The sequence below is a fragment of the Chionomys nivalis genome, chromosome 23 (genome assembly GCF_950005125.1).
Source record: "Chionomys nivalis chromosome 23, mChiNiv1.1, whole genome shotgun sequence".
Classification (NCBI taxonomy): domain Eukaryota; kingdom Metazoa; phylum Chordata; class Mammalia; order Rodentia; family Cricetidae; genus Chionomys; species Chionomys nivalis.
This window is the reverse complement of record NC_080108.1, coordinates 14,075,126-14,099,711: the sequence shown is the minus strand read 5'-3', so window position 1 is coordinate 14,099,711 and position 24,586 is coordinate 14,075,126. Positions and strand designations below refer to the sequence as shown.

At 52.2% G+C, this 24,586-nt stretch overlaps 2 protein-coding genes across 4 annotated transcripts; one reads left to right on the top strand and one right to left on the bottom strand.

Annotated features, from left to right (window-relative positions):
• Positions 1 to 405: 405 nt before the first annotated feature.
• On the bottom strand, positions 406 to 16,481 carry Unc45a (unc-45 myosin chaperone A). Of its 2 annotated transcripts, XM_057756386.1 has the most exons (20): positions 16,336 to 16,481; positions 16,001 to 16,162; positions 15,779 to 15,815; positions 15,306 to 15,481; positions 12,928 to 13,020; positions 12,302 to 12,469; positions 10,639 to 10,807; positions 10,004 to 10,174; positions 8,827 to 8,998; positions 6,761 to 7,061; positions 5,372 to 5,466; positions 4,447 to 4,588; positions 4,025 to 4,165; positions 3,690 to 3,817; positions 3,453 to 3,519; positions 2,935 to 3,048; positions 2,587 to 2,702; positions 1,414 to 1,531; positions 1,152 to 1,307; positions 406 to 997 (listed from the first exon to the last, which is right to left on the bottom strand). In XM_057756386.1, exons 1-20 carry the CDS (start codon positions 16,339 to 16,341, stop codon positions 740 to 742), a joined length of 2,790 nt encoding a protein of 929 aa, XP_057612369.1. In that variant the 5' UTR covers positions 16,342 to 16,481; the 3' UTR covers positions 406 to 739. The 2 variants fall into 2 exon arrangements, with proteins under 2 accessions (XP_057612369.1, XP_057612370.1); XM_057756387.1 differs by lacking the exon at positions 16,336 to 16,481 and having other exon boundaries at positions 15,306 to 15,624; positions 16,001 to 16,103.
• Positions 16,482 to 19,528: 3,047 nt separating this feature from the next.
• Hddc3 (HD domain containing 3) lies at positions 19,529 to 21,086 on the top strand. Of its 2 annotated transcripts, none has more exons than XM_057756378.1 (4): positions 19,529 to 19,671; positions 19,953 to 20,008; positions 20,114 to 20,354; positions 20,658 to 21,086. In XM_057756378.1, the coding sequence occupies exons 1-4, from the start codon at positions 19,560 to 19,562 to the stop codon at positions 20,786 to 20,788; spliced, it is 540 nt and encodes a 179-aa protein (XP_057612361.1). In that variant the 5' UTR covers positions 19,529 to 19,559; the 3' UTR covers positions 20,789 to 21,086. The 2 variants fall into 2 exon arrangements, with proteins under 2 accessions (XP_057612361.1, XP_057612360.1); XM_057756377.1 differs by having other exon boundaries at positions 19,529 to 19,683.
• The last annotated feature ends 3,500 nt before the right edge of the window (positions 21,087 to 24,586 follow it).

Below are 24,586 nucleotides of genomic sequence, written 5' to 3'. Positions count from 1 at the left end.
AGTGCACACCAGCCCCAAATGCCAAACCGACTGGAGATCACGGACAACTCAAATTATCACGACAAATGTATCCAGGGGCCAGCATATACTGCTCTCCCCTAAAACCGTATCTCATGGACACTGGAATTTGATCAGTTTCCTAGGCTTTAGGCTTACCCTTCCACCAGAGCTAACAAAGAACGCTTTGTAATTCCTACAACTCTAAAGGCTGAGACAGGATCGTCAGTGTGAAGTCAGCTTGGCTACCCATATGGAGGCCCCAGTCGCAACTATAAATGGGCCCTGGGGTGGGAAACCACCGACTTCCTTCTCTTGCAGGCCAGTCCTCTACAGCACACTTGTTGGTGCCCAGCTACTGCCCCAGAGCCTCCCACCCTCAGCACAAAGACACACTTCAGTTCCACACAGTTTATTAGAGCGGTGAGCCTGCTGGCAGGCTCTGGTGGTGCTCACGGCTAGTGAGGATGCTGCTGTGCCCTTCTTGATGCCCATAGTTCACAGGCTTGAGCTAGGATGCACCTTCCCCATTCCCAGCTCTCCACAAATATAGGACCCTTCTGAGTGCTGGCTGGTCAGGGCTGTGTAGTGTGTGATCTCTCAGAACAGAACACCAAAGTGCAGCTGGGGAAAAGAGCCAAGGGTCCAGCATTCCAGCCCTGTTGGCCAAAGCTGCTTCTGTCCTGGCTCTCAGTGCTGCAGTGGGTGGCAGATGCGTGAGCTGTGGGCCCGGGGCCGATCCTCACTCTCCGTCCCGGTTGGGCTGGATGAGTCTATATTCCACTGCTTTCCCGAGGCAGGCTGCAGCGGCCCTGGTGACTGGGCTCTCCTCACCCTTGGCCAACACTGATAGGATCTCCAGCACCTCGCTCTCCATCAGGGTGCTGGCGATCTCCTTTGAGGCCTCCACCATGTTCAACACTACCACAGCGCCCCGGTGTTGGAGCTCTTGGTTGGGGCTTAGAAGCAGGGCCTGCAAGATCTCCAGCCAGTGTGTGGTCTGTGGGAAATGGCAGGCGTGAAGACCCAGCAACAGGCTCAACCCTGGTAGAAAACGCATCTATACGCCAGGACCTTCCCCCACAGAACAGCAATGCCACCACACAGGGAGTTGCTACTTCCCTCATCCTCCCCTACCAGGGCTGGGCACTTACCACTTGTGGGATGCGGCTGCAGAGTGTGGGCCGCATGGAGGTAAGCATTGCCAGGCCGCCGGCAGCAGCCCTCCGCAGCAGCTCGTCATCCTCTCCACTGTACAGCACCAGCAGCTTCAACCGGTCGTTGTCCTGGGCTTCAAAGAGATCCTGCACCTGTGACCAGATGGAAGCAAAGACCATGCCACCAGGGCACAAAGCCTAGTAGAAGTACAGGGCCCTTCGCATCCCTGTCACGGGGACCACCTGGGCCACCCCTCACCTCTTTGCTCATGGCCAAGTTACACATGCACTCAGTGGCTGCCCGGCGGATCATTTCGTGCTCCTCGAACATGTAGCCCTCAATCATGGGCACAGCCTTTTCCTTCAGGATCTTCTGTCTGCAGGACAGAGTTGGCAGGGTCTGCAGGACCAGCATCTCCGTATCCATAACCTGCTACCCTATCCCCCACGTGGCTGAGCTCTGAGCTGAGAGGCTCCCCTAGCAAAGTCCAAGGACCTTCCTATCCCGGTTGTCAGCTCCAGAGCTCCTCCACCATCTGGCCCGGCTGGAACAGCATAGGATCCTTAGACATGCTGGCAATTAGCAGAGCAGGACAATGGTGACGACGGTGAGGCAAACACCAATCATCTGAGCACTGAGCCTGACTTAGCTGCTTGAAGTATTTCACCTAATACTCACCACAACCCCATGATGCTTGACTTATCTTACCTAATGCTCACCTCACTCCACAGTGAAAGTGTGGGCATGGCTACCATGATTATTTGGCCAAAGGGGAAACTGGGCTGGGCAGTGAGCAATGTGGCTTAGGTCACAATTAGTAACAACAGCTAACGCGTGTTGACTGTGATTACTGCTAGGGCAGGTACCTATGAACTAAGGGCTTTGGGGGGAGGGGAGGGCTTTTGAGACACTTTATAGCTTGGCCTGGCCTAGAATTCCCAGCAATCTTCCTCCCTTGGCCTCCCTTGGCATGAACTGCCGCACCCTCTTGCACTTGCTAAAGCCTTTTATATACATTTTCTCAAGGAACTCTCTATGCTACTGCTTCATGGGTTAGAAACTTAACTAACTCACAGAGGAGAAACTGAGACTACAGTGAGCCAGTGAGTGTCAGCAGCCTGGGGATAAGGAGGGGGAAGTGGAGGGCACAGTTGGGGCCCTGGAACCTAACTGCTTGCGGCTTCTCTGTCACTGTGTTTAGGGAGCAGGACTTGAACCCCAGGCAATCTGACTTCAGAACACTGCTCTCACCCTGGGCCTCCTTGGCACCGCCCTCAGCACCGCCCTCGGTACCGGGGCATGCCTCTTCATCTGTATGTTTCCCAGGAGTTATTGTGAGGCACAAACGATGACCAGGAACTGTTTTCCAAACTGTAGAGTGCATACTGGAACTCACCCAAATCCCTATGCCGAGCTCCCCTGGGACCTTACCTGAGCCTCTCGCTGATCCCTGCCAGATTCGTTAGGGCCATGAGAGACTCAAAGTTCTGCAGTCCTGAGCAGTTGAGGTGCAGCAGAGAGACAAGGGGCCGAACCACTTCATAGATCTGTGAAACATCCCACCTATCAGAGCGTCCACTGCAGCGACCCCACCCCATCCCTTCCGCACTGATCCACAGCACAGAGCCCGCCTGTGACAATGGCACTCTCTACAGCTGTCCCCTACCCCAGGACTCAGCAAAACTGCCATTTTCCTATTGAGGGGAAGCCCATGCTGGAGGCCATCGGGGCACAAGGAGGAAACAGGAGAGGTCATGATTGGAACAAGGAAACACATACCCGCTCACCAGGAAAAGTCATCTCCGGGTTAGAGGTGATGGTAAGTTTGGCAAGAGCCTGGGCTGCCTTTGTCTGCCCAACATCAGTGCCTTCCAGGGCCAGCGGGAGCAGAGCCTGTCGGAACAGCCCCAGCCCTGTCAATGCCCAGCCTGGATCTGGGAGTCTAAGGTCCAAGCCATCAACCCACTTACTCTCTCCTTGGTCCTGAGAATACCCTGTGCTCAGACTCTTCCTCGCTCTGAGGCCTCTCAATAAAACCACCCAAACACTTCCTCAACCACCTATTAAGTGCTAAACATGGGTTGTGCTGGGCCCTGGGGCCACAGTGGAAAAGGAGGCAAACTCAGGACCTTTATGGGCCCTACGTACTGAGGGCCTCCAAAGAACCTGCCCACATTAGCGTCCACCTCCCCAGCAGTTCCTGTGGTCACCAATAGTGTCCCCCGAGGCCAGCAGCCACTGAGTCATGTTTTATAGGTGGATGCTCAGGATCAGGAAGGAGTCGGAAAGCAGCTTACCTTGCCTCCTCCCTGGGCCACCACGGTGCCTCGATCCTCCACTTCTTCCACCAGAGCCAGGAAGACCCTGCAGGGAGAAGGCATGGTGGGCAGGTGGGGTCCAAAGCTCTGGCAGGCAGGCATTCCATTCTTACGCTAGTAAGGCAACCAAACGCTCTAGGACTCCCAAAGCACAGGTCCCTCTCCCGAGGCATGCTGCAGGCGGAGACGGGAGTTAGAAGAGGCAGGCTGGCTGACCTGGAGAGCAGCTCCCTACACGAGTTCGTCAGCACGGGGCTCTCCGTCTTCACCATACACGTCATGGCTGACACCACCCCCGCTGCCAGCAGCTTCTTCACACGAGCCCGCACGAAACTTGGTTTGTCCTACGAAAGGAGGCAGCTAAGGAACCCCTAGGGTACTAGACAGGGAATATGGAGTCTTCTCACAGCCGAGTCTGCTGAGTGTGGAAACAAACAGCCAAGACACAGCTTGGAAACAGCCAGCTTAAGGGATAGCCTTCTGCTGGGGATTCACACCCGCTCAACTGTGCGAATACCAAGTACCCCTAGGCCCTCCTAGTGTGCCCATACCTTAGGGTGCTGCTCAGGAACGTGCTGCTTGGCGTACTTGGCCAGCTCCACCATCTTGGGGTCGGGCTCCTCATAGTCGTAGCTGTTGGTGCAGTTGACCAGAGCCGAGGCTACTGCAAAGAGCACTGGCCTCTCCTCGGACTGGCCAGGGTAGAAGGGCATTCAGCAGGGCAGCACGGCCTCGCTCCCACCCCCACAGCCCCACCTGGGACCTAGGGCGACACTGGGGACCTGCCTCAACCCCAGACTCCTAACTCCTCCGGGGCAACTGTGCGCCCAGACACTGTAGGCACCAAGGCCACACAAAGCAGCTAGCTGGCCCTGCATCACCAGGGACACTGGTGAGACCTGCCAAAGCCTGGCAAGCTCTCATCCCAGGTCCTGCCCCTAGGTTGACTGACAACAGGAACCCGCAGAGCTACCTTGCTGAGCTGGAACAGGGCCTTCAGAGCAGCCTCATCCTCCACAAATTCCTCCTTTACGTCGGCATCAAAGGTGAGGTAAGCCAGGCCTTCCACGGCCCAGCGCCGAGTGCCCGCGTCAATCTGGTCATTGCATAGCCACCTAGGGACATGGATGACAGCGGATGACCATCAGAGGCAGGAAGCCGGAGCCAGGCATGGTGGCACGTGCCAGTAATCTCAGCACACAGGAGGCAGAAACAAGGAGGGTCATAAGTTCTAGGACAGCTTGGGCTTAGGGAGACCCTATCTCAAAAAAACAAAATCCAGCAACAAGCAGCAGAAGTGGAAGCAGGAAGGAGTAACCTGGACAAGGAGGAGAGCCAGGAGCTTGGGCCTCCCTGTGACACTGGAGCTTAGGAGCTAGAGTCTAGCAGGAAAGAAAGAAGCTCCACCTTCCACCCACACCCCGTTTTCAAAGTCGTATGTATACAACTCTCTGCATACACACGGTGGCCAGAGGAGGGTGCCAGTGTCCTGCTGTTCCTCTCTGTTGTCCTCCCTTGGAACAGGGTCTCTCACTGAAGGAAGTCAGTGATCCTTCTGTCTCTGCCCACAGGGACACGGATGACCACACCCAGCTTCTTCTTTTTTTAATAATTTATTTATATTTTATGTGCACTGGTGTTTTGCCTGCACATACGTCTGTGTCAGATCCTGGAGTTACAGACGATTGTTAGCTGCTCTGTGGGTGCCGGGACTTGAACCTGAGTCCTCTGAAGAGCAGTCAGTGTGCTCTTAACCACTGAACCATCTCTCCAGCCCCCACACCCAGCTTCCTAACGTGGGTGTCTAAGGCCCTCACGCCTCCCCCCGCTGAGCATCTCTGCAGCTGCACAGCCACTCTTAAGATCTGTCCCACAAATGGAGAAAAGCGATAACTCACTTCCGGCATTGCTTGGCCAATTTGAGAGTCGAGCCTTCGGCAAACTGCTTCATGCTAAAGTCAGTCCCTCCAGCTGATCCGAGCTTACAGAGTCCCTAGAGGAAGAGGACAAGGACCAGCTATTTGGTGACTAGGACGGACACAGCAGCCTGGCTCTTACCTGGCTAGGGATCCCTCCTGGGCCCTCTGTCAACAAGTCCTCCGCAGGCAACAGTCACCTACTGAGGGGGCTACGGGACACAGAGCCTGGTAAAACCGACAACATTAGCTCTCTATATACTGAGCCCTTTCCACGCTGACTGGTCTGCCCCTTTCATGTCCTTTGTAGCCAGGCAGTGGTGGTGCACACCTTTAATCCGAGCACTCAGGAGGCAGAGGCAGGCGGATCTCAGTGAGTTTGAAGCCAGCCTGGTCTAAAAACAGTTCCAGGGCAGCCAGGACTGTTACACAGAGAAGCCCTGTCTCGAAAAACCAAAATCAAAACAACAACAACAAAAAAATAATCTTCGTGTCAGATATAGTGGTTCATACCTGTAATCTCAGTCCTGGGAAGGCAGAGGCAGAATGAGCAAATGTTTAAGGCCAGCCTCAGCCCCATGATGAGTTTGGGGCCAGCCTAGGCTACTGAGATTCCAGCTCAAAAAAAAAAAGAAAGAAAGAAAGAAAGAAAGAAAGAAAGAAAGAAAGAAAGAAAGAAAGAAAAGACTCTGTATAAATTCTTACAAGACAGAGAAACCCAGGACAAATTGCCAGTGCTGGCCGATTTCTTTGTTAACGTTACACAAGCTGGATTAATCTGGGAAGAAGGAACTCAGCTGAGGAATTGCCTCCATCAGACTCGCCTGTGGAAAGGCCCAGGTGGCTGTGAGGGATGCCATCTCTGGGCAGGTGGTTCTGAGGTGTATAAGACGGCAAACTGAGCAAGCCATGAGGAACAAGCCCGGAAGCAGCGTTCCTTTACAGTGGCTGCTTCAGTTCCTGCCTCTGGGCTCTTGCTTGGAGCTCCTGCTCTGCCCTCCCTTTCTGATCTAAGCTGTAACATGGAATACAGTCCGTCCTCTCTAGCTGTGTTTGGTCGTGGTGTTTATCACGGCAACAGAAAACCAACAAGGACAGTGTCCGTGGAAAACCAGCCCTTACAGTGCTGACTGCAGCTCACGGATACTAGAAAGGCCTCAAACGTGCAGTTTTTGCTTCTCCATAGGCCTTTCTAACCAAGGGGAAAGTATGAGGCACCCCGCAGCTCTAGACATCATCTCCCCACTAGATCATACGCCCCTCAGCGGCAGGAGCCAGCCCACTCCCGTAGCCCCAGGGAGGTGCTGTGTCTACTTCTCAGGGGATGCCAGCTGACCTCGTCTGACTGCCCACCCAGGCCTCCCGTCTCACCACCAGTGCCCTGATGCGGATGCTGTCCCTCTCACTGCACTTGTAGAGGTCCTTGAGCAGAGAGACACCGTTGGCAGTGATGAAGGAGGCCCGCTTGGCTTTGCCGGCTGCGTGGATCAGCGCCTCCACTGCCACCAGCTGCTCTTCCTCCTGCTCAGAGGCGCACAGAGCGATCACGCTCTCCATGACGCCGCTCAACTCCAAGGCCCGATTGCCGGCATCACATGGGCCCTGCAGAAGGCAGGACACTGTCTGGATGGCTCGCAGCTTCCCGGCCAGCCCGTGGCCCTCAAACCAGCTCCTGAGGGGCACAGAGCGACAGCTGTCATGGGGAATCACACATAAGGGGCCCCTTCTTCCCAGCTCCCCTATCTACGCTAGGTGGCCATGTGGCGCTACTTATCCTGAAAACCTGCCGAGGGAAAGACTGGCCATTTCACAACAGCAGCCACCAATTTCCATTAACTACCCCCGACGTGAGCTGGTGGCATACCACCAGACATAAGTTATTCTCTATACGCATCCCCCCACCCCGTTCTTCTCCTGTACTACGGAAGATCCTAGGTCACCCTACTGAAAATTATTACTGTCAGTCACCTCCCCTCAACTGTCAGCTCCTCAAGGGTGGACTGTCATATTTAGTTCATGGGTTAGAAAAGAGATCCAGGGGCTGGTGAGATGGCTCAGCAGTTAGGAGCACTGACTGCTCTTCCAGAGGACCTAGGTTCAAATCCCAGCACACACAGGGCAGCTCACAACTATCTCTAACTCCAGTTCCAGGGGATCCAACATCCTCATGCAGACACGAATGTGGACAAAACACCAATGGACATAAAATAAAATTAAATTAAATCTTACAAAAAAGTAAATAAAGAAAAGAAATCCAGAAGTGCTCAACTCAATCTGTTGCACATGACAAATGTGTTGCAGTATTGGGAAATCAAATCTGAGAAAGTTGTAGTCACTTTGGAATAAGAAGGAGGTTTGGGGCCAGGCACTGTAACGTACAACTAAATATCCTGGCTACTCTGAAGCCCAGGGGTTCTAGGCCAGCCTAGACTACATAGCAAGATTCCCATCTCAAAACAAAGAGTGTTACTGGGGCTGGTGGCACATGCCTTTAATCTGAGCATTAGGAGGCAGAGGTAGGTGGATATCTGTGAGTTCAAAGCCAGCCTGGTCCATACAGACAGTTTCAGGACAGTGAGGGCTACAGAGAGAAACCCTGTCTCAAAAAACAAACAAAAACCAAATCAAACAAAAAAAACAATGGGGGGGGGGGGGCTGGAGAGATGGCTCAGAGGTTAAGAGCATTGCCTGCTCTTCCAAAGGTCCTGAGTTCAATTCCCAGCAACCACATGGTGGCTCACAACCATCTGTAATGGGGTCTGGTGCCCTCTTCTGGCCTACAGGCATACACACAGACAGAATATTGTATACATAATAAATAAATAAACATTTAAAAAAAAAAAAACAATAGGGTATAGTGAATGAGAATGGCCCCATAAACTCATATATTTGAATGTTTGTCCTCCAGTCAGAGAACTCCAGTGGAACTGTTTGGGAAGGATTAGGGGGTGTGGCCTTGTTGGAGAAGGTGTCACTAGGGGTGAGTTTTGAGATTTCAAAAGCCCACACCATTCCAAGTTAATTTGTTCTCATTCTCTCATTCTCTCTCTCTCTCTCTCTCTCTCTCTCTCTCTCTCTCTCTCTCTCCCTCCATCTATCCCTCCCTGCCTCCCTGCCTCCCTGCCCTGTGACTGCCTCAACATGTAAACTCTCAGCTACTGCTGCAACACCATGCCTCTCTGCTGGCCACCATGCCCCCTGCCATGACGGTTATGAATTCTACTAACCTCTGAAACTCTAAGCCCTCAATAAACTCTTTTATGAATTGCCTTGGTCATGGTGTCTCTTCACCGCAACAGAAAAGCAACTAAGACATAGGGAGGAGGTGCTGGGGATCACTTTAGTTTTCTAGTCCTCCCTTCAGGCCGCCCTCCACGCTGCACACTGGTCGCTTTCCGGCTGACACCCCTGGCAGCCAGAGCAGCGGCCTCCCTCACCTGATGTAGTTCTCACAGAGCCGGTGGAAGTTTTCCCTCTCAGCGTCACACTTGAGGTCATCGAAGAGCTTGCTGAGGAGGATGGAGGCGCTCATGCGGCTGTTGGCTGTCACTGTGAGCTCTCCAGCAGCATCCTGCAGGGAGCCCCCCACTTCTAGAATCTTTTTCAGACCTGGAAAGACACCCCATTCAGACAGTGCCTCCACTGGTGCCAACCCTTAAAGGTAGAGACAGCCTTGGCGATGCAGAGAAAAGCAAGGCCGACTCTCCATCAGGAAGGTCAGAGTGCAAACAGAGGCATGGCAGGGGTGAAGTCATGGGATTCAAAGGAGCCCTGCAGGGGGCGTCAGGCAGGGTCTTCACGAGTCCTTATTTATCTTTTTGGGAAAATGAGAAGTGTAAATTGCTATGTTCTGATTTGTCTTTTTCTCTAAGAGTAGTAGTAATACAGAGTCACTAAGAAAAACAGGCCAGGGGGCTGGAGAGGTGGCTCAGCGGTTAAGAGCACTGCCTGCTCTTCCCAAGGCCCTGAGTTCAATTCCCAGCAACCACATGGTGGCTCACAACCATCTGTAATGAGGTTTGGTGCCCCCTTCTGGCCTGCAGGCATACACACAGACAGAATATTGTATACATAATAAATAAATAAATTTTAAAAGAAAGAAATAGAAAAAGAAAAACAGGCCAAGGATATGGCTCAGCAGGTAACGGTGCTTGCCACCAACTCTGATGACCTGAGTTCAATCTCCAGGACCCACATGGTAGAAGGAGAAAACCAACCTCTACATGCCCACCAGTGCATGGTATTTGAACACACACACACATACACACAGGGGGCGGGGGGGAGCGATATGTGAAGGAGAAAGACTTAATAAAAATGTCTTAAAAGTTTAAAAGAAAATAATGTGATTTTTAAAAAACCTGTAACTAGAGAAAGATGGCACTGCCTTTCGATTGGCCTTCTTAGGGACTGTCCAATGGACACGCATTTGCACAGACACACATGACGCACACACACAACTGGAGGGTCTCTGTGCTCCTTACAGGGACTGGAAGGGCTATAGAGGGCAGTTCAGGACAAGCAAGTGGCCGTGCACAATTGCCACTCTTCTCATTATTCCCATAGCAAGGCAGACCTCGGCCACCCAATCAAGTTTTTCTAAACTGTATCACCTACCTTGATCAATGACCCAGAGTGTGAGGCTATTGTTGGGGTCCTTTGGAGATTTCCGGGGTACCATTTTAATTAGGAGGGTCAGGGCATTGTCTCGGCCTTGGCCGGAGACTCCCTTCTCAGTCAGCAGCTCCAGGAGATTACTGATAAGGACCTTCAGCTCCCGGGCGGGATCTGGTGACAACACACCCAAGTGATCAATGTCTATGACGTAAGAGGTTCAGTCCTCCACAGCAGGGACAAAACAGCACAACAGAAAACGCTAAGTTAGTGGGCTCTACAGTGACCCAGCCCTGTGTGACTGCTGAACCCCTCAACTATCAGAGAGACACAGGCAGAGGAGGCTTCCCTCCTGGGTTCTAAGCTGAGCCCAGCTTTCTCCTCAAGCACCTTGGCTATTAAAATTCAAAGGAGAAGCTGGGTATGGAGACACAAGCATATAATGTCAGCACTTGGGAGGCTGAGGCCAGAGGATTGAGAGTCCATTTCCATGGTGAGACCTCGTCTCAGCAAAACAAAAGCATCTAGGGTGAAACATCACCACTAAGCCACATTCCTGGAGCTACAGAGCTCATCCTGGAAGGATTGGTTGGGTGAGTTCAGCTCCACCCATCCCCTCCACAACAGCTTCCACTCACCCACGATAATGGCACCTTCTTTGCCTCGGAAGCCTTTCTTGACACCTTCCTTGAGGGCATCAAACATAACCTGCAGCAGGTGGCAGGCCGCCAGCGACACAGCCTGGTTCTCCACACCCAGGATGGAGACCACTCTCCGCGTCCCCAAGACGCTCAGGGTTGCCACCGTCTAGGGCGGGAAAGAATAGGACAGAGGCTTGGTGGGTAAAGTGGAGCCCAATGGTGACTCCCTACAGTGAGTCAGTGAGTGTAGCTGGGAAGTGAGCCAGCGCCGGGGTGGAAGGGCCAGCTCCAAGCGAAAAGGAAAGCAGGTCTAAAAGTAGGAACTGGGTTCGTGCCATGCTTCCTCTTAGAAAGGATCGAAAGAAAGCATCCCATTTGGTAGTGGTAGCCTACACCTACAATCCCAGACGGAGGCAAGACAGCAGCCAGTTCTAGGACAGCCAAGGCTACATATTCCAGAGTCCTCGTCCTCCTGGGCTCGCTGAGGCTGGGGAGAAGACAAGCCCAGGAGCAGCTTTTTGGTCTCATCTCTCTTCGGGAAGGAAGCACACCAGGACAAGACATTCTGATAGAGGCAAGCTCCTTCCCAAACCCAGCAGGAGGGTCTGTGCACACCTGAGGGTGTGAGCATGCACGGGGCAGACCTGCACGGCCTCTCCATCTTCCTTGTAAACTAGAGAACCTAGGAGGCCTGATGGGCTCATCCCGGCCCACACAGCCGGGGGAGCTAGAGGCTGCGGCAGGACACACATGGTTTGACTAGTCTAAATATAACCCAGACTTATCCTCAACAGATTTCACTGAATTACTTCACAATCTAGCCTTCTTGGAACTGGAGACTCCTCTAAAGGCAATCAAAGAGTCCATCATGGCAGCACACACTGAAATCCCACAGGGACATGAGTTCAAGGCAGCCCAGGCTACAAAAGAAAACCCTGACTCTAGGTATACATATAAAAACATACTGATCAACCAAAGACTAACTCCCTATCTCCTGGGTCCAGCCACCAATGGCCGAGCAGGGCGGGGCCATTCTTGTGGCACTGTCCAGGCCAGGACAGCACCATCCATGCTACTGACCAGGTCACTATCTCCAGGGCAGAGATGCTATTGGTGACATCACTGGCGTCTCTCCTCTCAGAGGAAAAGGAATCTGACCTTTGGAAAAGACAAAACCCCTTTCCGAGCAGCCTTGAGTGGGGAAGTGGCCAGGTGTCTTTAAGAACTGGCTTCAGGACAGTACAAAACGTAGGAGGCCATGCTTGTGCTTTCCGGTCCTACTCCATCCTAATGTGATTTTTGTTTGTTCGTTTGTTTTGCTTTGCTTTTTGAAACAGGGTTTCTCTGTAGCTTTGGAGCCTGTCCTGGAACTCACTTAAGTAGACCAGGCTGGCCTCGAATTTACGGAGATCCGCCTGACTCTACCTCCTGAGTTCTGGGATTAAGGGCGTGTGCCACCACCGCCTGGTTACTCTATCCAATTTACATTTGTCTTTTCTGTCCTTTTTATTTTTCGCCATAGCTGTATAGCTCCTATCTGTGCTTTAAACTGTCTTCGGAGAAGACGAGGGGTGGAAGAGTAGACAGGTAGGTGGAATTAATAGACAAAAGGACAGACAGACAGACTGAAGCAGTAACTAGACCTCTCCACACCACCTACCCGCGACTGGTGCTCGGAGCAAATGCCGACCAGTGTGCGCAGGGCCGCCAGCATGAGGTCGGTCTCTCCTGTGTCCAGCAGGCATTGCAGGAGCTGAACCCCGTTGCTCCGGAAGATCTTCTCAGCTCCTGCATCCTCTCGGGCCAGTACCACAAGGTTCTGAGATGCCTACACCAAAGGAAGCACATTCTAATGTTGATACTACATCCTTCCAAGGTCAGGGCAAGCAGACAGGCCCTGAGCTCCGGACCTCGCCACTTCTCCTTAGCCAGCCATAAATTCCGCCCTTGGAACTTCAGCTTCTTTCTCTTCAAACAGAAAGGAAAGCTTGGTCTTGTGGGTGATGGTTAGAATAGAGTCCCTAGCAGGGCTTCAAGAGCAAGAACAGCGCCTCAGTCACACCGTGTGCAGGCTCCTGGTTCCAGGAGGGCCACCAAGGTGCTCTGGCAACACTAGTTCCCTTTCCTTGCCTCACACTAAGGACCCGATCCCCAACAGCTCCTATGCAGGAGGAATGGCCTGAGGCGCAACCTACAGCAGAGTGGGCCAGCAGGACTCCTGAGGCCCACGCTGGTGAGTAAAGGGGTACCTACGGAAGCCCTAGAGGCTCACTCTAGGACCTGTACCTTTTGCTTCTTCTCTGTGCCTTTCTCTTTGGGGTCCAGCAGTATCTGAAACATTTGTTCTACTTTGGCATCTGTTGAGGACATGTACCGTACCTGTGAGGAAGCACAGAGTAAGTCACCTTTCTTGGCCAGACACGTCATGTTTCCTCTGAGTTCTCCCTGACTCTCCTCCCTGGCAGGCTCAGAGCACAAGGCCAACAGCTAGGAATCCTGGCAGGCAGGAAGAGACTTGCCAGGCATCTCCTCCTAAACTTCCCGGGGCTGTTTTCCTCTCTGAACTTCTTCCTGCTTGGGCAATAGGGCCTGCCGAAGCTAAGGGAAGAGCCTTCAGAAGAGCAGGCATCTTGTCAGTCACAAGGAAACCATTCCAGTAGTGCCAGCGACACTACAGCAGCGTAAAAACGTAAGCATGTGATACGGCACCGAACCTGGCAGTCACTTAGGAGACACCAGGAAGTTGCGAGGTAGCTGCTAACCCTTCCTTTGATGCCCTGTGTGTGTGCGTGTGCATCTGTGTATGTGTGTGTAATAAGTCAAAGGTTTTGTTGTTGCTTTTTTTTTGTTTTTTCGAGATAGGGTTTCTCTGTGTAGCCCTGGCTATCCTGGAACTCACTCTGTAGACCAGGCTGGCCTTAAACTCACAGAGATCCTCCTGCCTCTGCCTCCCGAATGCTGGGATTAAAGGCATGTGCCAGCACTAGCTGGCTTCAAAGTATTTTTTGAAAGCCTCCTTAATCCCATTCTTTTCTTCCAATGTTACCATTTTGATAAACACCACACATGGGCACACACACACATATTCTCTCTCTCTCTCTCTCTCTCTCTCTCTCTCTCTCTCTCTCTCTATCAGGCTGGTCTTAAACTCACAAAGATCTGCCTAGATCTGTCTACCTCCACCTCCTGAGTGTACCACTACACTTGGCCTTTGGTGTACATTTTTTTTTTTTTTTTTTTTTTTGGTTTTTCGAGACAGGGTTTCTCTGTGGTTTTGGAGCCTGTCCTGGAACTAGCTCTTGTAGACCAGGCTGGACTTGAACTCACAGAGATTCACCTGCCTCTGCCTCCCTAGTGCTGGGATTAAAGGCGTGCGCCACCAACGCCCGGCATTTGGTACATTTTTAACAGGCTTGTGTGTGTCTGAATATTTCTTTCAAGACAGGGTTTCTCTGTTTAGCCCTGGCTGTCCTGGAACTCTCTCTGTAGACCAGGCCGGCCTCGAACTCTCAGTTTAACAGGCTTTGGATGTAAGAACTAACAATATCTTTCACTGTGTTTAGACATATTTACCCAGTGTGCCCAGACATGATACACTGTACGGGTCATGAGCTCGGTGGTAACAGTCTCTCCCGGGTGTATTACTGCATATTTTACTTTTCCGTCCACCATACAGCACAATCCTCTCCACACGACCACCCATGATCCACTTCTCAAAAACAACAGCACTGACCTAGCCTGGTTAGCTTTGCTCTCGTTGCTGGGCATTTAGGCAGGCTCCAAGTTTCTCTAACTGTAAACAAGACTGAAAGAAAAGTCCAGATGCCTGAAACTGCAGCACTTGGAAGTGTGGACAGGAAGTCAAGGTCATCCTCAGTTACACAGCAACCAGGACCAGCCTAGGCTATATGAGACCCTGCCCAGGTAAAAATAAAAGTGTTGGGGCTGGAGAGATGGCTCAGTGGTTAAGAGCATTGCCTGCTCTTCCAAAGGTTCTGAGTTCAATTCCCAGTAACCACATGGTGGCTCACAACCATCTGTAATGAGGTCCAGTGCCCCCTTCTGGCCTGCAGACATACACACAGACAGAATATTGTATACAGAATAAATAAATAAATAAATATTTAAAAATAAATAAATAAAAGTGTTTTTGGAAGCAGGATAATTAGGGGTTCACGGGCAGCTTCAGGTATGTAGTGAGAAAAGGGTCAGCCTGGGCTAACTAATCCTGATGCCTAAAGGAAACATACCATGCATACCCTCACCAGCAGCTGTGAGAGTACACACACACACACACAGCCACACCGCTTTCATCCTTGCCTCAGTCTTTGTCAAGTGTATAAACTTTCACACGCACCAAACAACCATGCTTTTAATTCAATTTCTTCCAACACACTGAGTATTATTTTGTTTCGTTTTGTTTCAAGACAAGGTTTCTCTGTGTAACAGCCCTGGCTGTCCTGGAACTAGCTCTTGTAGACCAGCCTGGCCTCAAACTCATTGAGATACACCTGCCTCTGCCTCCCGAGTGCTGGGATTAAAGGCGTGCGCCACCACCATCCGGCCAGGCTGAGCAAGCATTATTAAACCTTGTTTTGAGCACTGTGTCTGCATCCTTGACCCTGACCAAGGCCATCCCCATCCTCTCTTGATTTTTCACATACCTTCTCCTGAATTTGGCCCCCAATGTTCCTCAAGGATTCCTGGAAAACTTTGTTCTTGGGCTCCAGGCTGACACATCTCTTCAGATCAAGGACAGCCTGGTCCAGGCGGCCCAGCTTCTCCAGTGCTTGGCTTCGGCGGTAAAGCGCCTTGACATCCCCGCCGTCCTTTTCGATGGCTGAGACAAACAGGAGCTCTGTCAGCACCCATGAGGCCACCATCTCCAGGCAAGAGCAGTAGGGAAAGATCTTGAGGGCCAGAGGAAGGTGGGGGGTACCAATGTGGAGCTTGGAGCTTCAGCCTCAGAAAAGGGGAAGGCAGCTGCAGAAAAGCAAAGGCCGAAGAAGTGGGAAAGCAAATAGAAAGACCAGTGTCTGGGGTCAGAGGAAGTGGAGGAAGGGAAGGCTCAGTGGTCCCAGGGTCCTTGCCCATCACAGAAGACCCACAGCTCCATATGAGGGCCCACACCCCCTACCTTTAGACGCCTCTGATTCTGCTTTATTGTAATCTTCCTGGAAGAGAAAGATCAGGAGCCTGCTCTAATCGAGCAGCAATGGGCACCCTTGTTCTGCTGACTCCCCCACTACCAATGCCCAAAGACATCTGACAACCGTGGGTGGCTAGGAAATGCCCAGCCCTAAGCGCAACCCCAGGCCCAGGCAGAACCAGGTTAGACCAACCCGACCCCCTCCCTCACCAGCTTGAGGTGGCAGGCAGCCCGGTTTCGGTGCAGAATGGCCTGGTCCTGGGGCGTCGCGCCGAGACTCAGGGCCTGGGTGTAGGCGGTCAGGGCACCCTCGTAATCCCCGCATTTGAACAGCTCGTTGCCCTCCTTCCGCAGCTGCTCGGCTGAGCTGGCCTGGGGAGAGAAAGGCAGTGGACAGATCAGCGCAGCTGGGAGAGGAGTCCGGTACGGGCTCTAGAGAGGGATATGGAGTGACGGTGGTCAAGTGAGAAAGGGGATCTCACAGGAGGATCAGCGTGCACCCCGGGACCAAAGATCGGGGCTCGGAGGTCCTTTAAACCACTCACAGTCATTGCGGAGCTGAGCTTCCTTCCGAGGCGGCCGACGCAGGAGCAGTCTCTGGAGGAAAAGCAGCTCTGGTCTCGGGAAGATGCCGGGAGCTGCTCCGCCCCAGCAATGCGTCAGGGTTACGCCAAAGAAGGCGAGGCAAAGAAGACGTCTGGGCCGTGCAAGGGCGGGGTGTTCGGTCGCATTGCGCAGGCGCAGGTTGAGGCCCAGGGACGCTCCAGGGGCGTCTAGTCTGTTCCCACTGGAACCCGTAGGGGGCGCGCCGCGGAGGCCCGAGAGGAGAGGCGGCGGCTGCTGGGGTCTAAGCGTCCTCTCCGGCTCCGACCACGGAAGAAATGCACGAAATCTGCGGTCATCAGTGCCATCAGCAGTAGACTGTAAAGGCCCAGTGCCAGGAGCGGGCCTGGGCCCCTGTGGGAGAGAGGAGAGAATCAAGATCGTACACTGACTGCGACAAGTCAGGGGTGACGGAACCCGGAGAGTCAGAGAAAGCGCGGAATAAATACTACCTAGGCATAGTTTGCAACCAAATGTGGGGGCTTGCGAGTATCTTGAAGACGAACGCAGCTAGATTCAGAATTAAAGCCCCTACTACAATGTGTGTAACTCATGGACTACCAGATCCTCTCTATTGACACATCCCATCCCCTTCAGGGGAAAAAAAAGTCCACAAAACATACAGCAGCTTTGGTCACTTTTAACTCCTTCACAGAGTCGTTTTAATCGTGATTTACGTGACTTTCTCTCCACTAGTCTGGAAGCTACGAGCCTCCCACTGCAGAATTTAAGGTCAGAGCCCAAGACCCTGGAGCACGCTGTCAGAGTCCCATGGATCTGGGACCGGAGTTCTCACCTGAGGATGGGCGGGGGCTGGAGCGTAGACAGGTTTACTTGGTACAGGGCCTCAAATTCATCCCGGGTACAGCAGGAACCCCCGGCCGCCTGCAGGTGGCAGCAGTAGGCTTCCTCAGAAGTGTCGGAGAGGCGGGGACAGAAGAAACCCGGGTAGTGGCGGCCTTCAGCGTCCTGCGTGGTCTGGCACAAATGGGGGTGATGAGCCAGTGCTGGAGAGAAGAAAGAAGGCTATAGAGGAGGGAGGTTACCCACACCCCCTTCACCCGGTTCAAAGTGCAAAATGGGGTCCAGCTTCCTACCAGGAGAGGAGGCTTCCTTCACCCCTCACTGTTAGCTTTCTCAGCTGCTGAGGTCGCTCTCAGAGGACAGGGAAAGTGTATATACCTGAGAGGTCGGTGGGGTGGGCAGGGCTCATCCAACTGAAAAGCACCAGCAGCCCCACAGCCAGGTGTGTCAGGAGAGGCGCTGGACTCCTCTGGAGGCCCATGAGGGGTCACCTCCGCCTCAGTGTTAGTCCCAGGGATCCAGCATTTGTCCTAAGCTATGATTCCCGACAATAAGGAACCTGAAATTAAAGCCCCAAGGTCCACAGGGGTGGAAACTCCTCCATCACAGGCTTCTGGAGAGATGAGAGCAACTGAGTTCCTGTCATCTTCTGGGAATTGTGAGGCCCCTGGCTCCGAACCGCCTATGCTTTCCTAAGCAGAGGGAGGAACAGCACAGAGCACTCGGAACGCCGGGCGAGAGAGAAGTTGAGACGTTGTCCTGAAAAAGTGAACACATAAAGTCAGATATGGGTCTGCCTATCCATCCTCCTACTCCTAAGCTACTACAGACACCTAGGGAATTCTGACCAACCCATGTTAGGCTCCGGTCAGCCTGTGGAGCGTCCCTCCATAACTGTTACAACATGGAATCCACCAAGCCTCCCTGAGAATCCTGTCAGTAAACATCCCCTGAGCTTCACCTCCCCAGCCGCCAGCCCAGACACAAAAGCTACCTGCTGATTGGAATGCACTTAGCAGCTGGCTACCTCCTTTAAGAGTCCTTCGGGTAGGTTCCCAGATCTCGCTTACTCTTCAGATGTCAGAGCTGCCAACACTAAGATAGGGAATTTCTCCAGAAGATCCAAAGATCATTGGTCAGTAAAGAATGAAGGATTATTCCAGTGCCTACCCGAGATAGGCAACATTATGTCCCTGAAACAGCTGGGGCAAGACTCGTCACCTCAGAGGCCCACAGCAGAGGCCTGGGGACTAAAACGGGCTCCCTTATGGTACAAGAGACCAATGTAGTTTCTGTAGAAACAGCACTGCCTCCCTGGAGCTAAATCTGAAGCAATTAGGCAGAACTTCTAGCTCAGGATCCCGTTCTCCAGAAGGTCTCGCCGTAGCGTCTCGTAGTGTCTCTAGGGCCCAAATGTAAGGCTCAGACACCCATAGTAACAGGGACAGTGCCTGTGGGGAGAGCTATGTCTGGAGCACTTTGAAAACATTCTGGGTGCTGAAAGACTGTGGACAGCCTTTTTCTCCTGGAAGACGTCTCTGCCTCCCAGGCTAGAGGAACTGGGCTTTCTCTATGGACCCATGGCTACCCATGCCTTCCAGTTCAGTACTCAGAACTCCTTGAGGCCATCACCTTTGTTCTTGTTTGCCTTTCTTCTCTCCACAGACCATTAGTTCTCAGAGAGTTGGGGTAACTATATTCGAGCCTGGAACATAGTACACCGCTCCAGCCGTGATTATTGAAGGTTATTCTCTCTCTCTCTCTCTCTTTCCCATTTTGTTTTTCAAGACAGGGATTCTCTGCATAGCCCAGCTGCCCTGGAACTCACTTCGTAGTCCAGGCTGGCCTCAAACTCAGAGATCCACTCCCTCTGCCTCCTGAGGGCTGGGATTAAAGGTGTGCACCACCACCGTCTGGCTAAAGGCTTTTTTTCCTTTTTTTTTTTTTTTCTGTGCCCAGGCTCTCAGCCTCTGAAGAACTTCCACTGAGACTGGGGTTATGGCTCAGTGGATAAAGTGCTTGCTGCATAAGAATAAGGACTTGCATTCAGACTAAAGCAATAGCCAGTAAAAAGCTTGGGGTGGCAACCTACACCTGTTTGCTGGGGAGGCGGAGACAGGAGAATCCGTGCAAACTAGTTGGCTAGCTAGTCTTGCTAAATAACTGAGCAGCTATAGGTGCAAGGAGAGACCTTGTCTCCAAAACCAAGATGGAGACATACGGCCTCTACACGCCACACGCACGCGCACATACGCATAACAGCTTGTTAGAATTAACTCATTCTCCGAGCCTCCGATGCGTCAGAGGGCGCTGTAGATGACCTATTGGGACACGGGCTTCGGTCCCCCGCGCCACCCGCGCGATGGGCTCCGAGGTGGCTCAGCTGCTGGAGGCTGCTGACTTCGCCGCTCGCAAACACCGGCAGCAGCGACGGAAAGATCCCGAAGGGACTCCCTACATCAACCACCCCATCGGTGGGCGCGCCGGTTGGGAATCAGTCCTCGCGGCGCGTGGGGGGTGGGGACTGATTGGGACGGGAACACAAAGGGTGTACAAATCATTGAGCGCCTACTGAGTCCCAAGCTTTGTGCCAATCACTTTTCGTGCGTTCTGCTGTGCAAGCCTCACCTGAGGCAGTGATGGGATTGTCCCCAAGAGGGTAAGGGACTTCCCAAGGTCACCCAGCTGGTGAGAGGCTATGCCTGGCTGTCCATTGTGGCTCCCTCTAGTCTGACCTCTGCTTTGCCCCTGTCAGGTGTGGCCCGGATCCTAACCCACGAGGCGGGAATCACTGACATTGTGGTGTTACAGGTAACTTTATCCTTCTCTGCCAGGAGGCTGGTGTGGGAATTGGGGGCACTGTTGAACAATAGTTGTAGGCTAGTGCCCCCGGACTGAACGGGAGCCTATCCCCAGGCGGCCCTGCTCCACGACACAGTAGAAGACACAGACACTACCCTGGATGAGGTAGAGCTGCACTTCGGAGCCCAGGTTCGGCGCTTGGTGGAGGAAGTAACAGATGACAAGACTCTACCCAAACTGGAAAGAAAGCGGCAACAGGTGGAGCAGGCACCCCACAGCAGCCCAGGGGCCAAACTGGTGAAACTGGCAGACAAACTATACAATTTGAGAGACCTGAATCGCTGCACCCCTCAAGGTATGCTCCCTTGCTAGCTCTGAGGGGGTGGGGGAAATGTTCAGCATCTAAAAACACAGATTGGTCAATTTCCCAGAAATAAGCAGGGGTAGGGGTGCGGGGGTGGAGGTCTTAGTGCCTTAAACTAAACCTAGAACAGTCTTCTTGCACAAAGTGGGAAAAGTTGCTGGGTCCTGGAAGAGTTTCAGGCCATTCCGTAGCAACTCGTCTTATAGCCTTGTACCAAAAGCCCTCCAGGAAACAGGCAAAAGCCAGTGCTGGCCTCGACATAACAGGAGTGGGTTTCTGTCCACTCTTGTGCAGGGTGGTCAGAACAGCGAGTCCAGGAATACTTCGAGTGGGCAGCACAGGTGGTGAAGGGGCTTCAAGGAACGAACCAGCAACTGGAAGAGGCACTAAAGCAGCTGTTTGAGGAGCGGGGGCTGACTCTCTGAGCGGTGCTTGGTGACATCCTGTAGCCTGGCTCCAGCGAGGCCCGAGCACGATGAAATTCTTCCTGCAGCGTTCTAACATTCCTCACTCAGCTCATACATTCCAGGCTAAAAACGTCTGCATTTTCTAACTCAACTGAGCGCCAGATATGGACATCAGATTTACCCATCCCTCCGTGTACAAGTCTTGGGTCTGTTTGCTATTTTTCACGGTGGGACTTCTGGCCCCTCAGGGATTTAGGATTGCGTAAGCTTTGGCTTATAAACCATGGGAAATAAAGAACTTAGGGTAAAACTTAAACTGCTGTTCCTCCTTCCCTGGTCTCCTGAGTGAAGAACCCACATGCTAGATACTCGCTTACAGCTATGTATCCCCTCCATCAGTTCCCTCGGGTTGAGAGCATCAATCCTTGGAGCATGGCGTCCTTTCACTGAGCTGGATTGTGTTGTTATGAAGGTCAGATGATGTAGGTGACTGATTTGGGAAGTTCCCTTACCGCAGATATTCTGGGAAGAAATGCCACCACTTATGGCTGGGAAGAACGGAAATCCCAGCAAGACCTCAGTGCCCCAATACACAAACTGCAGCGGGTGCTCAGTAATTCATAGCCTTTGCCTTGGCCCTTAAAGATTGATGGTTTACTGGGTTGCTAAGCGACAAGAGCTTCCGGGGTATCCGGAAGTGGCCTTGACGTTGCCCCGCCCGTGGAGGTGGGTGGAGTCGGGAGAAAGCACCAAAAAAAAAAAAAAAAAAAATTTCTGGAGCGGTCACTTTTTTTTTTTAAATGGTCCGTAAACTGCTGAGGATTTTTCTTTTTTTGGTTATATTTCTGTGTTCGTGTATGCGCGCGTGCGGACGTCCCAAGTGTGGGTGTGGCAATCAGACGACAACTTGGGGACGTTGGGTTTTGCCCTTCATCATGTGGGTCCGGGATATCAAACTCGGTCTGGCAGGCTGGTGCCTTTACCCAGTGAGCTATCTCGCCTTCGCCTTCCCCTTATTTTTGGGGGGTGGGGGTGGGGATAGGATCTCACGCAGCCCAGGCTGACCTCCAAATGTTCTCTTGCCTCTGCTGGGGTTACACATTGCGCAACCATGCTCCAGCTCCTCTGAAGACTTTCTTTTAAGATTTATTTTGTGTACAGTGTTCTGTTTGCTGTGTGCCTTGCAGGTCACAACGGGGCAACAGATCTCATTACTGATGGTTTTGGTTGCTGAGAATTGAACTCAGGACCTCTGGAAGAGCTCTTAACCACTGAACCATCTCTTCAGCGCCCCCCCCCACACACACACACGAAGGCTTCTTAAATCTCAGCAGCCATACAAAACTCTGTAGTTTTTACGCTGACGCTAACGTCGAGCTACACTTGAATGTCCCATTCTTAGGAGAACAGCTAGCTGCCTGAACACACACACTCGTCACAGGGCCGTCATCTTCACCCTCTTCTGGCTCTTTACTCTGTAAGCCCGTCGCCCTGGCAAGGCTGGTTCTTCCTGCGGCTTCACTTTGCCTTTGGCACGCTGTCTTCATGTTTCTCCTCTAGTGTGGCTGCTTCCTACTCTTGTGTTTTCTCTGGCTGTTCAGATTTTACCCCCAGCATCTCTAATAGGCAAGCTTGGGTGTTCATTTTTGGTCTTTGACTGAGAGCAAACAGGAAGGAGGCAGGTGGGGTCTTGAGGAGCACTAGCACCTTTAGGAGGGACATAATTCGGCTCCAGGGCACACTGAGCGTCATTACTTTGGACGATACCTCCAAACCTTAACTTTTCCTTTGTAGAAGCAATCCTCTGTCTTTTGAAACATTCTTTTCAAGAGCTCAGTGAAGTTGAACGAGTGGTCACGTGTTCCTTCTCATGCTGTTCACATAGAGCAAGTCTGCATGAAGATATTTTTTGCCTCATGGCTTGCTGGGGTTTCCTTGATCCAGGCTACCAAACCACCTCTGCCTGAAGCAAGCTTTTCTCTGAGTTCAGCAGATTCTTCCTTCCCCAAGGCCCCTTTTTTTCTCTTTGAGATAGGGTTTCTTTGTATATCTCTGGCTGTCTTGGAAGTCACTCTATAGTCCAGGTTGGCCTCGAACTCAGAGATCCGCCTGCCTCTGCCTCCTGAGTGCTGGGGATTAAAGGTGTGCACCACCACGCCTGGCCTCTTTCTTTGCTTCTTTTACAATGGCCATCCTCCTCCTAGAAAGGAGCCTGATGACCTAATTGCCACCCATAGGTCCCACCTCTTAGTATTTCACGGAACTACAGAGGGACACACGCATGCTCAAACTGTAGCATGCGATGCTTACAAAGAAGCCCAAGCGTTTCTTCAAGGAACTTCCTCCCCGTCATTATCTCCAATCTGCAACTGTGTCACACTGCACACGTTAAGGTCACTGTCACCAGCCCACTTGGGCTTCCTGTGTGCAGGCTATCCTAATCAATCAGGGAGTCCAAAGTCAGAAGCTCCAATAGACCCACTTGGGCTTCCTGTGTGCAGGCTATCCTAATCAACCACGGAGTTCAAAGTCAGAAGCTGGAATAGACCCAGTTGCTCCTAGCAACTGCTAGGATTGGGACTTTACTTCCTCCTGGGCCTCAACAAAACTGGCTTGGTGGAAGATCCGGTCTCTCTGCTATCCTCTCTCACTTGTGAGACTTGCCCTTCACACACATTTTTGTTAGGAAAGAACAAAACTTTTCAGAGCTCTCTAGCTGAACTCCAAGCCTCACCCTTCACTACATAATTTTGTTCCTCTTTGTGTTCGTGTGGGGGAACGTAGTTTGACAGCTCATGTTTGAGATGGGGTCTCAATACTGCTCAAGCTCGCTCTAAACTCGAGACTCCTGCCTCTGCCCCCAGAGAAGCTGGCTTCACAGGGACCTTCTCAGTAGCCACCACGACAGCAAATGAGCAGTTCCAGTTCAAGTTCAGATGCTGCTCCCCAGGAATTTCTGCTTCTTTCTCTTCACGCCCTGGGGATGGCAGATCCCAAACCTACGTGGGCCCAGACTCCCTGCAAGAGGACGCAGAGGCTCACACTTGCCTGCCTTTTTCTCTGCGCTTCCAGCTAGCCACTCAGCCCCTTCCTCTTCATGGAACTGGATGTTTTGATGAGGCAGTCCTTCCCTTTCTGGTGACTGAGGTTGTTTTGTTGTATCCTGGCTCCCCTGTACTGTTGTCCTCACAATGACAAGGGCTGCTGCTTGCCATAAAATAGTATGCACTCTCTGGGCCGCTAGTTACTGAGACCAATCCGAGTCAGGTTATGGTGGCATGCACCTGTAATCCCACACTTGGGAGGCTGAGGCAGGAGGATTTCTGTAAATTGGAAGCCAGCTTGTGCTACCTGTCTCAGAAAACAGACAAACAAACAAACAAAAAAAAAAAACCCAAAACAACACACATACACAACAAACCCAAACAAAAGAAATTTTTTGGCCTTACTCCCAGAGTTGCCTTTTTTTCTTCCTGTGTTGTAGAGCAAGTTTCTGTTTCTTTATCCAGGTGCATGTGGCCCTGTGCACACTTCACTTCAGCACCCAGACTGAAGAAACAGCCCTATCTATTGAGGACAGGACAGAAACCTGCACTTTCCAAAAGCAACTCTGCTGATGGGACATTCTGAACAACGCTGCTCTAAGAAATACTGGACTAGGGAACACCAGCGGGGCAGATGGTACAGGCCTGTGAGCCCAGCGTGGGCAGCAGAGGCAGGAAGTTGACAGACCGACAGCAAGCCTGGTTCTCCATGGCAAGTCTGGGATGCGCTGAAGACCCCGTCCCCAGACACTTTTGTGTGGCATTAACTTTA